Source organism: Pteropus medius, unplaced genomic scaffold (assembly GCF_902729225.1).
Source record: "Pteropus medius unplaced genomic scaffold, Ma_sr-lr_union100, whole genome shotgun sequence".
Classification (NCBI taxonomy): domain Eukaryota; kingdom Metazoa; phylum Chordata; class Mammalia; order Chiroptera; family Pteropodidae; genus Pteropus; species Pteropus medius.
The window spans coordinates 10,836,846-10,850,763 of record NW_024340692.1 but is presented as its reverse complement, the minus strand read 5'-3'; the positions used below and the strand labels follow the sequence as shown (position 1 = coordinate 10,850,763).

Here is a 13,918-nt window from a genome sequence, read left to right as displayed (position 1 = left end):
GTAGAGGAGAAGGGAGGGATTAGGAAATGTTGACTGCACGTAGAAGAGTGGAAGAATTGCCATATCATTAATAACAGAATGTTTGAGTAGAAGATGTTGGTTTAAGGCATGCTGAGTGTTAGTTGTTTTCTGAACTTTCAAATCATAATGCCTGTCTGAACATTTGAATTCTATGGAGGTAAGTTGTGAGCTGGAGATTATTAAATCAATAATTAATTTGCATGGAGATGATAATTATATCACCAAAATATTGAGCCACTTACAGTTTTAAGGCTATAGGCGAGTCAACCAGTCTGTTGCCCAATGTGTTAGGGATTGTGAAGGTATATTTATTACACTTTTGAAACTACTTCTGTACCACTATTTGAATGACATCTGTCCTCTTTTCTTTCAACTTCTCATCTTAACACTATTCCTTCTTCGTAGTGAATATGTTTGTAGTGCTGATGATGGGTGTTTTATGTGATATGATATAGAAGTGTTCATTTGCTCCTAATTGTTGGTTACTTTGTGAGAGTATGTTTGTTAATAAACATAACGAGATTTAAAATATATCCTGAAAATTTATCTCAAGCCATTTGTTTAATTGTTATCATATTCCTTGGCTATTTATGTTCGTTTGCCAACTTAAGTTTCCAGTTTTACAGACCTTTCAGTGTTCATCTCACTGATACAGCCTTGTGATGGGAGAATAATCCTTTTGTTGCAGGCATACTTTCAAATGTGTGCTCTTTTCCTTTTAGTTGTTGGTAAACAGTTCCCTATGAACTCTACAATGCCTTTTAACGTATGATTTTACCATTTATAAATGTGAATATACAGGTTCTCACCTTCATTCAGAAGAAATTGAGTTTATCCCTGACTGAGTGTTTGAAAATGTAAAACATTATCTTCAATTACGTGATGACTAACATTCATGTGTGGTACATTTATAGTACAACTGTGTGTGACTTTATGTAGCTAGTGAAATGTTTAAAGCATTACAACGCTATTGTGTTTCAGTGCACCTGCAGGAAAGACATGGTGAAAATTTCAATGGATATTTTTGTGAAGAAATTTCAGCCAGACAGATATCAGCTTTGGAAGCAAGGAAAGGATATATATACCATTGATCACACAAAGCCTACTCCCGAATCCACCCCTGAAGTAAAAGCATGGCTGCAGAGGAGGAGGAAAATAAGAAAAGCATCCAAGAGGTAATGATCCCTCCAGACCCCATCCCACTTCTACTTACGCAATTAAAATGGGTCGTGAATATGACGTTATCAAAGACTATTCACTTTTTAAATATTCATCATAAGTTTACTTAATATGTTACTGAAAATTTGAGGCAAATTGTTTTTAATTTGAGAGAAATGTAATAAATAAATAGAATGTAGGAAGAGATGTATTTTATGTTCAGTACTATTCCTCAAGTTGTTATATATGGCAAGTAGAACAATACCAGAACTTCCTAGATCCCTTACACTAGTGTATTTTAAAGTTTTGTTGATGCTCTTGTTTCACCTCCATATTTTTATTAACTTCAGCAACTTGATTTTAATATTTTTCATTTTGCTACCAATTTTATTTCTGATTTTAGTAGTTTATTTGTCAAACATCTGAGATGCTACTTTTCTCATCTGGTTGCTTGTATTTTGCTACACTTGATTTTTTTTTTTTTTTTTAATAAGATGTAAAGCAGAGTGTGTGGCATTTCTGTAACATGGTTGTCCCTATGAACTTTCTTCTACATTCTGTTTTTGTGGCCAGAGCCATTTCAGAACCATTCACACTCATCGTGGGCATATCGTTTTAAAACCCATTGAATAGGCTATGCATTATGCTCAGGTCCTCAGGTAATTTTTTAGGCTCTTATGTTTTCCAGGGTTATATTACATTTTTACTCTCCAGTGTTACTCATTGCTTTTCTTTCAGATTGTAAAAGTAATATTTGTGCCCTGGAGAAAATTTTTAAAATAAGGAAAAGAATAATGAAGGAATCTCAAGTCACCCATAACCTCACAATCTAGAGATAACCAGTGTTAACATTTTGTATATATCCTTTGCATATATATTGATTATATATTATATAATATATGCTTTTCTAAAATTGGGACATGCTCTATTAACAATTTGATGACTAGTTTTGTGGGGTTTTTTATTTGGTTTTTTTTTTTTTTGGTAACTAAATGATTTGCTACAAGGTAATTTTTTAATGCCTACATTTATTTAACGAATCCCCTATATTTGGACTGTAGCTTGTTTCCAAATTTTTGCTAACTAAATAACACTGTAATTTTAAATCTCTGGCCACACTTCTGATGCTTATTTGAATCTCTAAATATTGTAGTCCTTCCTATGTGGTAAAAGGGTATTATTCGTAACATGTGTGAGCATGTGTGTGAGTGTTGTGTCACCATCTAAAATGTATAACTTACTATGCGTTACATTCAGAAAAGTTTGGGAAACAGATTGAGAGTTAATGCCTTTGATAAATGTGTTAACCCGTATTACCAAAAAAGCTAGCTGTGGGAGGGAACATAGATCTATGATGTTGAACAGATTTGAAATGCCTTTCTGTATGTTAAAATAATAGTGGATTTTGCTCACCCCGTTTGAAAGCCTAATGTTAAGGGGCTTGTTGATTATGCTCAGCTGTGTGGCTTGATCATTGAGTTTGCTGACTCCCTTAAATAATACCCTATCTAGAGAAATGTAATGGAGTGTGATCCATTCAAATCTCAAAGAGATGTCAGCCATCTTATTTTACTTGTACTATGCTATTAGTAGTGTGAAAATTTGCTACACTGGCCACTACATGGGTTCTCAATAAACATGACAATGCGATCGATGATAGTACTAGTACTGTTTCTACTAGCAGTAGCCAAAGCTAATTTGCATAGGTTATCCTTGGCTACCTTCTTTATCTCAGATCTTTGCCCTCCCTGACTTCCTACAGTGTTTAGTGTCGTGGCATGTGTGTGTGTGTGTGTGTGCGCGCGCGCGCGCGCACACAAGTCTGCCTGTGCACTGAAATACATGTTGGTTTGAGTTGTAATTCTTCCTAAATGAAAGTGTTAGAAATGTTGTGCCATACACAAAAAGCATCTATGACCAGCTATCAAGTGGCTTGCTGGAAAATATTAGAGGAAAAAAAATTGGTGTCCACTTTGAAAATAATAAGTTGATATAAGATGTTAGATACATACAGTTGGCCTTCTTGCCTCCTATTTTTCTTTAGCTAATGATGACTTGGCATTTAATTTTAATAATTTTCTTGCATACTTCAGAATTATATAAAACTTGGGAAAAGGTCACTTGTTCACCTTGGAATGTAAAGAATCTACTCAGATTTTAACAACAGCTTTATGGGGTCTCATTTCCTTTTCTGTTTTTCATTATCTAAATAATATTTGATTTATTGATTTGATTTCCTCATGTCATAGTTTTTCACTTTATTTTTATTTTCACTTTTTTTAATCATTATAAAGTTTTAACAAAAACTTTTCCCCAATAATGTTTAATAATTTTATATATTTTAATTTTAATTTTTAGTAGTTTTAATTGTTATTAAAACTTGTTAAGATTTTTAATTTCAAATTTAATCCATTAATTGTGAAGATTATCTCTGCACAACGATTAAAAAACTATCATTTTTTTTCTTTCAGTAATTGAAAATAACATTTGTATTGGTATGTGTTTTATCCTGTCCATTGCAAACATTCTGTTCTGAACATAGTTCTCTTGTTAATAGCTCCCAGTGCACTAGTTCTCACTCTAAGAGGCCTAAGAATGAAGAGGACAAGGAAGTGTCAGCTGCAGTTGATGGGGCAGAGGGCCCCACCACTACTCCAGACCCAGATGACCTCAAGGTCAGTGAAAAGCCAGAAGCAGCAGCAAAGCTGGAGAACACAGAAGCACCTTCAAAGGAAGAGGCCTCTGCTAGCAGGATGCAGCTGGATCAGAATTCATCAGATAATATCAGACTCTCAGGTGAGAAACTGGCTGATTGTTTCACAACTAGTAGGTGGTCGATGATCTGATGCCTTTGATCTGTGTTCGCTAGGATAGATAACTTACTTTTCCACATAGCTTACCCAATAAGGTATCTAAAGTTATCAGGTAACTCAGTCAGGAGGCCAAGGGAATGTGATAAGTCAGGAGCACCACTGCTACATTTAGTGGAATTAGAATTGTAAGACAGACAGCCAGCAGTGCTTATGTGGTTTAATAAAAAGGAAGATTCTAAAATGAAAAATAATTTTTTGGTGCAACTCAATATACAGTACATTTTTGGAAAGTTTCTCTTGAAGTCACATGAAACAGAGAAAACCAATTATAGATAATTCTTTGCAGATTCTTAGTTTTTGACTTAATTTTAAAAAAGAAATAAAGAATAAAGTTTTTAAAAAGAACAACAAAATCATTCAGTCTTGGGAAATGGTATTTATAGCTGTTTCTCTATACTAAAGCCATCATCTGTAAGTCTCAACTACTTTATTTTTTTCCCTTTTAATATCATATTTCTCATGAAACTGCTTTAATGCTTTGCTTCTTTAATATGTTGGGCATTTGTCCTTTTACTGATCAAGCTTATTGGTAATTCCTGTCTTCCTCTCATACCCCTTATCCAGTCTTTCTCTCATGGACTCTTCCAAATCTGGTCCCCTCATCTTCTTCCTCATTCAAGGCACCATTATCTCTTGCCTGGACTATTGAAGAAATGACTTCCTTTCTGTTTTGCCATGTTCACTCTAGACGTTCTCCATGTGGAAGTTACAGTGATCCTTTAAAATGACGTAGCTTAGATCTTGTCCCTACTTTGTTTTTACTCATTCCATTTAGAGCAAAAAAAAAAAAAAGTTCTTATCACAGTAATAATTTATCTGATCCTTGGCTGCCTCTTCATCTTCATTACTTTTTGCTCTTGAAATAACTGTATTAATAGAGTTAAAACATAGATTATTCTTCAGCGAGTTCATGCTTTAGTGGAGAGCTAGATAAATATAATTACAATCCAATGGGTAAGTGCCGTAGGATGTTGCTAGTATACCAGGGACAGACCTGAAACAAGAGGCTGAACTGGTAATGTTTCTTGGAGTAGGTGATATCTGAACTGATTTGAGAGAAGTAGATAGAAGGGAGCAAGGTGGAGAAGGTAAAGAAGGGAATAGCAACAAGCAGTGCAGAGAAGACAGTTATACAATATATATGGCTATTTCTTTATAGTCCCTCACCATAGTTTAATTAACCACTTTATGAATTACTGGGTGGTTTAGGCCAAAGGCACCCAATTTTATTAGTTTTGTCACTACATAGTTCCTTGCATTTTGACCTTCAGGTTTTGAGACCCGGCAGAACACTTAAGTAGAAGATGTGGCTAGGTTCAGCATCAGAACTGGTATGCAGTAGGTGAAATGATGCCTGTGTGTGTGTGTGTGTGCGCGCGCGCACGCATATGTATGTTTGTAAGGAAAGGGTGAAAAGAGATGGCAATAGAAGAGAAGTGCTTACGATATTCTTCTTTTATATGCTGTCATTGTGTGATGCAAGATTAGTGGAGGACATTATTTTTACTGGATCTGTACGGCCTTACATGTGTTCTTTATATACATCTTCTGAGCTGAAATGTTTTATCAGTAGCAGCTTTTAGCATCATATATTGGAATATATTTCTTATTTTTAGAAAGATTTCGAATTGCTATTGCTTTGGATAATTATTGTAATTGCCCTGGATTTTGATATTGGTCTATAGTGGAACCTCTTTTTAATCTCTTGTTTTGTCAATAAGTACATTCTTTTGCCAAGCTCCAAGGTCTCACTACAAAGGCTGCATGGTGCTTCGATGACCTTTCCCACTCATGTCTGCGGAAGTTTAGAGAGGAAGTTGGAAAATAGAAATATAGTTGAGAATAGTTTAACAATTGTATTCAGTCATAATACAATGCAAAATTTATTAACAGTCTTTCGTTTTATTCCTCAGGAAACAGCTGCTTAAGCACATCTGCAACAGAGGAAGTAAAAACTGACGATGACCAAGCCTATGCCATAATTCCACCTTCGAATCCCAGAGAGGCTGATGGTGTCATATCTAGGGGCCATGTGACATCCAAGGAATCAGACCCGCCCAGATTTCCTTGGCCAAAGTCACCTGAGTCATGCTCCTCAGTGGCAGAGAGTAACAGTGTGTTGACAGAGGGAGAAGATAGTGATGTGGAGAGCTGCGGGAGTGGCCTAGAACCGGGGGAAGTTGCAGTGGTCCCCAGTGGAGAGAGAAATGGCTTCAAAGTCCCCACTGTAGGTGGCAATGTCCGTTTTTACTGTATTTCTTGTGTGGTTGATGTTCTGAAAACTACTGTGTGTCAAAATCTTGCTGTAAGGTAGAAATAACATCTCACATTTATGGATTTTAATCATATTTCCTTTGATGACGGTGGTAAGCCGCCTGGCTTACATGGTGATAATTCTTTTGGCCACATGTTGGAGCTTAATTTTCTTTATTTTAAAATTTTTCTAAAATTAAGCTCTTTATTTTGAGAAATATAGATTTATGTACAGTTTTAAGAAATAGTACAGGGAGATCCTGTATACCCAGTGTCCTCCAATAATAATTTCTTGGAAAACTGTAGTAGGATATCTCAACGATACTGACATTGACAGTCAAGATACGGAATGGTCCTATTACCTGCAATGTTAGTTGGACTGGAAATGATCCACCCAAAGGGCTCTGACCTCCTCTTGCCAACAATTAATATCTCTGGGTCCCAGGCTTTCCATAGCCTCTGTTTTAACGTTAGGGCTCCCTTGGTCACACTCTCCCCTGACTCTTTCCTCATGGACTCTGTTTCAAGGATCAAGCTGATCTTTCTGGCCCTGTCCACTGCTAGAAACAGGCTCTTTGCTTCTTGGAAAACTCGAGGCCCCTCTTGATTACCAGGCTCTCCATTCCATTTGTTTGCATAGGGCCTTCCTGTTTCTCTTATGTTCTTGCTAATATCATAAGCTTTCAGCATAAACTGTTGCTGTAACTGTAAGATTGTGAGTGGATCAGACAAACTCCGATTGTGTGTTGTGATTGTCAGAATTCAGAATTTTAACCTATATAATTTGATGAGGGACTTTAAGTGGATGAGTAAGGAGAGCCTCAGTTGTTTAAACTGATAAATTGAGCAGGGCCCTGAACAGACCAACTTCTTGATTGCTCTCGATCATATTAACTCACCATAGGCCTTGTCGAATCTTTGGGTAGTAAGGGAGATTAGATGAGGAAATCCACTTAACTGATCTCCCTAGTTTAAAATGTCAAATAAAATATAGATAATTTCTTAACTTGACCTAATAACTTATATCATTAATTTATGCATGGTTGTATAGTCTACTGAACCATAAAATGTTTATCAAAAATATGAGAAATAGAAAAATGGTCTAATTTATTTGAAAAGGTAGCTAAGGGAAGTTTGAAAGTAGTATTCACATACTGTTTAGTAAACAAATTTTATATTTTAATTTCATATAATGATTAATTTTAGTTGAACAGATATTGAGGTTTTGGAATGATGAATAAGTCAAATGCCTGTTTAGTATATTTAGTCACATACTTTAAACTAGAATGTAATTGAAAGTAACTTTTCTGGCTCCTTGCTCCACTAAAGGAGATGATTCTACTCTTAGTGCCGTTTTTAACCTTCACCTTAGCCATTTCCGTGAAAAAAGATTGCCTGCATAGGAAGGCAAATAAATGCTACTGTCGAGGGCTGGGTGACTTGATTTTCCCTTCTTAGAAACAGCTACGTGGTATTCTTTTCATACATCGTGGTCGGATGATGCAGTCATTCCAAGTAATACGGACACATTTCATTTTTGTGTAGTTTTGAACAGTGTTTTTTATTATTAAGTGTAATACTGTGTGTATGCCGGTAGCAGTAACCTTTATCAGTCTTCTCAAGAAATATTTTTTGAACATGGTCTGTCTATACTATGCTCCATTCTCTCCCTAGAATATATCAAATATGTTAACATTATACATCTTATTCCTGCTGCCGAAAGTACTCCTCCCCCAGAGACCTAAATGTATTGCTTCCTCATTGCACTCAAGATTCTACCTAAATGTCTCATCAGAAGGACTTTCTCTGATGACCCTGTATAAAATTAGCCCCCTTTCCATCTCTTTCCATTCTGTTGTCCTACTTTATTTTTTATTTATTGCACATTTGATTAATAGTACCTGATAAATATTTACTTTTTACTTGTCTATTGTCTGTGCTCTTCCCCCTTTGTAATGCACACTCCTTGAAAGCAGAGATCTGGTGTAATTTTTCCTGCTCATCTCAGCTTTTAAAACAGTGTGGCACATAAGTAAGACCTTAATAAATATTTTTTATTGTTGACTAAGTTATCATTTTCCATATTACTTTTTAGTTATTATAAACCACAGATAAATTTTATCTTTTCCTCATTCTTAGCTTTGATTAGAATGTTTTCACGTTTTCTCATAATCCTGTTTTGGTGTCAGATGCCATTGTAGTTTCTCTGTTTTCGCTACTGCTTCTACAGCTTACAGGAAAATTTCTGAGACTACTCTCTTTTCTAGTCAACCATTGATGCATACTTACTAGTTTTAAATTCTCTCTCTAGGAATCTTCTTTCCCTTTTTTGGGGGGCTTGAGGGGGCAAGAAAGCTTATAAGAGAGTTCTATCCGGAAGATGTCAGCGTATACATGACCTTTTCCTCTACCTTTGAAAGGTTGGGAGAGCCCAGGGCAAAATATTTTATATAAAATTAAAGTGGTTTAAAAATGACAGTAATTAACCACATTAAAAATCCTTTTGATTTCTCAGAGAAGTGGAGATTCATTTCTGAATGAAGTATATGGGCTCAATTTGGCAGTATGGTTTTCTGTGTGGCTAGAAAACAAAATAATGTGCCAAATAATCACATGTGACTAGCATAGAGGTGGCCAAATGCCACGGTTCTATATTGTTATGAATATAAAATCCTAAATTTAGATTAGTTTTAAGAACTTTAGAAAACTTACTAACTGCTGTTTTTTGCAGGCCTGATAAGCCTACTCTGTACTACAGATAGAATTTTAATAGGAAGTGGAAGTAAGATGATTAACCTCTTGGTAAAATAACTAATAGAGTGGATTTCTATTTCTTTTGACTTAAAGGTTTAAATTTCTTTTAAAAAGGGCTAATTCCTCAGGAAGTAAAAAAGTACAAGAGTTCTTCGTAATTAAATTGTCATAAATCATTGTGAACCATAGTTTTTTTTATTTAAAACAAGTCTTTAACTGTGGGTTCTATAACCTATTTTTGTTCTGTAACCAGAGAATAGAGGGAGAAACTAAAACTGCCAAAAGTTGGCGCCATCCACTTAGCAAGCCTCCGGCAAGATCCCCAATGACTCTGGTGAAACAGCAGGCAACAAGTGATGAAGGTAAGCTTGTGACATTTTTCAGTATTTTTTCTGTGTATACTGTACAGTATTCAAAATTTATGGTCAGTTGTTCTAACAAACTTTTGTTGCTTTGTGGAGAGGTGATTTGAGCAAGTTGTAAATATAAACAACAGAGAGATCATAGGTAATAATTTATAGGCAAAAGAGATTTGGATTTTAGGGATAAATTACTTGCTATACATAATCTAGCCATGTTACTGATAAAAGTCTTCCCATTTTATGTGATGGAATAAAATTGGTCATTTCTGACATTTGTCTTAAGGTACCCCAGAAGTTTAGAATCACTTTAAAGGTGTCAAATAATGGAATTAATACGTTGTAGTTTTCTTTTCTTTGTCTTTAATTTTAGCTTGAATCCTTTAAATTTATTAACACCATTTTGAGTAAGAAACTACATGCAATGCTTTATTATCCTGTTGTACTTGCTGTGTGGCGAAGCACAGGTGGAGGGTGAGTGATAGCTGAGCTCTGAAGTAATAAAAGAACTCCTGAGGGGATTCAGAGAGAAATGACATCCAGATTGGAAGGGGAGAGCTAATGCTGTGCCTGTTTGGGGAAATATGGCAGGGCTAGAGTGGAGGTAAGAGAAGTCAGCTGAGACGCAAGTTTGCTCAGACACACAAAGCTAGACTCTTACGGGCCTATACCCTTAGTTATGAGTGTACTAGAGAAAAACAAAAAACTGTAAGTGACCATAGGCACAGACAGAATCAGAAGACTTGCCACCTGGTTTGGGCTTGTGTGAGAAAAGGTAGGGTGACTTTCTCTTCTTGTCCTAGGACTGTCAGCAAATTGATACTTTGTTATTTTAAGTCAGAAATTTAAAGTAAAAGTGGGCCTGGCTGCTAAAGCTTCCAGGTCTTCTAGCAGAAGCAATTACAGATCTTTTGAATCCACTCTGAAAAAGAATCTGATTGACTAATGGACAGTAGACTCTGATTGGAGTTCTGGTTTTTTGTCCCTTATAAGTTTTTTGTCTTTGGGCAAGTCTTTTCTCAGGCTTTAGTTCCCTTTTGTGTAAACTGTGAGGACTGGTCATGAATGACCATTTTTAGCATTTCAGATGTGTTGAAATAGCAGGGTAATATGTCAAGCTCATCACTATTGGACCACATTTTTACTTTTAACTCTTCAAATATAATTTTATTATTTCTAGAATAATTATACAGAAAGATGGAAAGATGTAGATACCCATCTGTACTGTGTTCACCCAAGTACAGAGGTGATCCCACCTACAAGTTTGAAAATTGACAGGATTCAGATTAAAGCCCTGGTTATGGCTTTGATTTTCTCTAATCTGAACTGTCTGGATAACTCTTTATAATTCAGCAAGTGCAGTACCGTAATGAGCTGTTAAACATCTCTTTGAAATTAAACACAGCTTAGACCCTGATCCCTATCTTTATAATGTCTGCATTCCTTAAGGGTTTGATTAGGAGAGTATTTCGGGCAATGTTATAGCAATTTATTTTTTGGACGCTCTGTCTATATTAATATTATAATTCATTTAGTAATGGATTAAATATTTAAATACAGAGATAAAGAGATAGAAATTGCTACTTTAATTAGAGATTATTCTTGGTGTTTGACCATTATTTAATTCATTTAACCTAGGTATTGAGTTATTTTAAAGAATAAAATGTATACATTTAAGTACAATTAAGTAAGGAAAACCTCAGGAACTCAAGTCGGACACAATTTGATTACTTTCCCAAATGATTTTCTCTGTTTTACTCACACTCCTTTTATTAAAATGCTCATGTTTATGGTACATTTGAATACTAAACTAGTCATGAGCATATTTTCCCAGGACTAGAACTACCCACTGATTTCAGTTTATCGAAGAGTTTTGTTTTCTTTTGGGATTGCCTGATATTTCTTGTGGTATTTTCTGAAATTTTCTCTGTGCCATTCAGTTACTGTAAGTGCTACTATGCAAGTGTAAGTGTACAAGCTGGCTCTTGGGCACTTTGCAATTACTCCTCTAACAAAAAGGCATTATTCAGAATTGGCCATTTCATTTTACCATTGGTAGGTAGGTGTTTTTGGGGAGAGTTATACCCCCCTTCCCTGGCATCATGCATCTCCCTCCTTTCCAAGAGTATTGGTATAGACTTCTCGGTCTTCATTTTATTTCTTTTATTTCAAGGATTTGTTAAGTGGATATATTGACCAGATATAATAATGTCTTTTATTGATTCAGACTTTACAAATGATATTTTAAGTATTAAATAGAAATTTTATTTTAAATATTAAAAGCATCCATTTATTTGTTTTGCCAGATAGTAATGGGCACATGACTGTGTTTATGGTGAGCAACCTGAGACCTGCCTTCTAATCTCTCTTTGGTTGTTAAGGGCTATATGGCTATATGGCCTTGGAGAACTAAGTCATATAATCTGTCTAAGGCTCATCATATGTTTACTCATCTATATGATGAAGTGATTGGATTAGTGATCCTAAAATTTCATTCAAACTCTAAAGGTCTTTGATTCTGTGAAAGATAATAGAAGAGGATAGTATGTAGTCAGTCTCTTTGCCCCAAGATAGCTTTTCATTGAAAAGCAAAATAGTGACATACAGAAGCATCATCAGTATTTCCCTTCTGTACAAACTTTTCTACTTTTGAAAAATAAATGCTGTTTTATTTTATGACTGTTGCATGTCATGCTCCAAATGTTATTAATTTTTACATAACGATCTCTTTGTTCCATAAGTTCTTATTAGCTTGAGGTAATATTATATGTTCATAATAAGCATAGTTATATTTGTCTGTTTAGGCAATAAAACAGCAACTTCAGCAGATTACAAAGTAGATTGGCTTGGAATGTTTGTTGATAGGTCACAGCCAGTGTTTTCCTGCATTATGTGGACGTAAAACATTAGATGTTGATGGCACTCAGATGTAATGGATATTTTATCTAGCACTCAGCTATGTAATAATAGTAGAGCATTCTCAGTTTAGTTTGATTTCTGTCAGTAAATTCCATTGGGAGCCCCAATGCACTTTTAGTGCATTATGGATAATAAAAATAAAAAACACCTTGCTCTTACTATGCTAGTGGCTTCGTAAGAGTTTGATTGAATTAGAGGGAAAAAATGTTGGCTTTTTAACTTATGTCACAAGGTTAGTTTCTGTACTTTTCGGAATCAATCTTTTGAAACTTTTCTAAACATGAATGTGCTGAAAGCATTGGGATTGTAAAATGAGAGTCAAGAATTTGATTCTTTTGAATTCCTGTGTGCATTGTTACTCCTAAAGTTTTGGAGAAAACATCTGAGGAACGGGTTTTGATGCTATGATTCCATGGTTCACTCCATTCTTTAGAAAAATAAATTACTGTATTAAGCTGAAATATATGAAATTGCTAATATTTGATTTTTTTAATCTGCAAACACTGCAATTTCATACAGCTTAACTTAAATGTATTACTTAACAATTTCTCAAATTTGCCCCCTTTCTCTGGAAATAAATATGTCTTAACTCTATAGGCCTTTGAATTATCCCTTATTTCGTATCACATTTTCTGCATTTCTATTTCTACCTTTTGTTTGATTGTGAAACTAATGGTGAAGATCAAGAATAAGCGTGCGAAGTTTGCAGCATTTATGTAGATTTTAAAATTCATTTTATGATTTCCTAATGGTCTTTAATGTCTTTGTTTTGCCTCTGACTACTGAAAATTTAGTTCTGGGTTGGCAACATTCTATAGGTTGACATTTGGGCACTTTTCATTGCTTGAGGGGAGGGGTTTAAGTGAATGTGCAGGCTCACAGATAGTGCGTGGTTAGGAAGTAGCTCATTTTATTATCATTTTAATTCTATAAAATGTTTCTTTTTCGGGGAATCTTAGGTTCCCAGTCTTAGGAAAATGATGAGGTGACTTTTATTTTTTAAAACATATCAAATAGTCTTCTAAATTCTGTAATGATGTTCCATTGTTTTACTGTTCATTTTTAATGTGGAAAAGTGCAGAGCTTTTTGTTGTGCTAAAAGAAAAAAGTAAAAACTTAAGGAGAGAATGTTTTCTGTAATACGTGAGCATATCTGAGTATTACTCAAATATTTCCATTGTTAAGATCTTTTCTCGAGGGAAATATACTTCATAATGCCTTTAAGTGAGTTATGTAAGGATCTAGGGTAAGAATCTTCTTGGGAGAGAACAGTGAGTACAAAGTTCCCAAGGAGAGAGTGAGTGTGGCACGTTTGAAGAACAGCAAGAAAGAAGTACATCTGACAGGACCACGGGATGGCTTTGGATGTGGAACAACAGAGTGAGCCTTTGCCACCTTGTCCTCTTCTTGTTTCTGTACATTTTCTGGAGTAATCCATGCCTTGTTTCCCCAGTAGTCGGCGTCATGGCTGCCCTGCGTGAAGTTCTTCACTATCTTCTTTGCAGCTGTATTGTGTGATCTGCCAGGTGGTATCCCTTTTAGTTTTTAGGTCAAAATGTCTAAGGATCCTATTCTCCTTTA

The 13,918-nt window shown here is 35.2% G+C and overlaps 1 protein-coding gene across 10 annotated transcripts in view; it reads left to right on the top strand.

The window, feature by feature from the left end:
* Nucleotides 1–13,918, top strand: part of KDM4C (lysine demethylase 4C) — a 363,396-nt gene that overhangs the window by 209,782 nt on the left and 139,696 nt on the right. For all 10 annotated transcript variants that reach the window (XM_039879670.1, XM_039879403.1, XM_039879513.1 and 7 more), the window contains 4 exons: nucleotides 1,003–1,196; nucleotides 3,737–3,975; nucleotides 5,966–6,279; nucleotides 9,313–9,421. In XM_039879670.1, coding sequence (XP_039735604.1) covers nucleotides 1,003–1,196; nucleotides 3,737–3,975; nucleotides 5,966–6,279; nucleotides 9,313–9,421 — 856 coding nt within the window. The remainder of the gene's footprint in view (nucleotides 1–1,002; nucleotides 1,197–3,736; nucleotides 3,976–5,965; nucleotides 6,280–9,312; nucleotides 9,422–13,918) is intronic.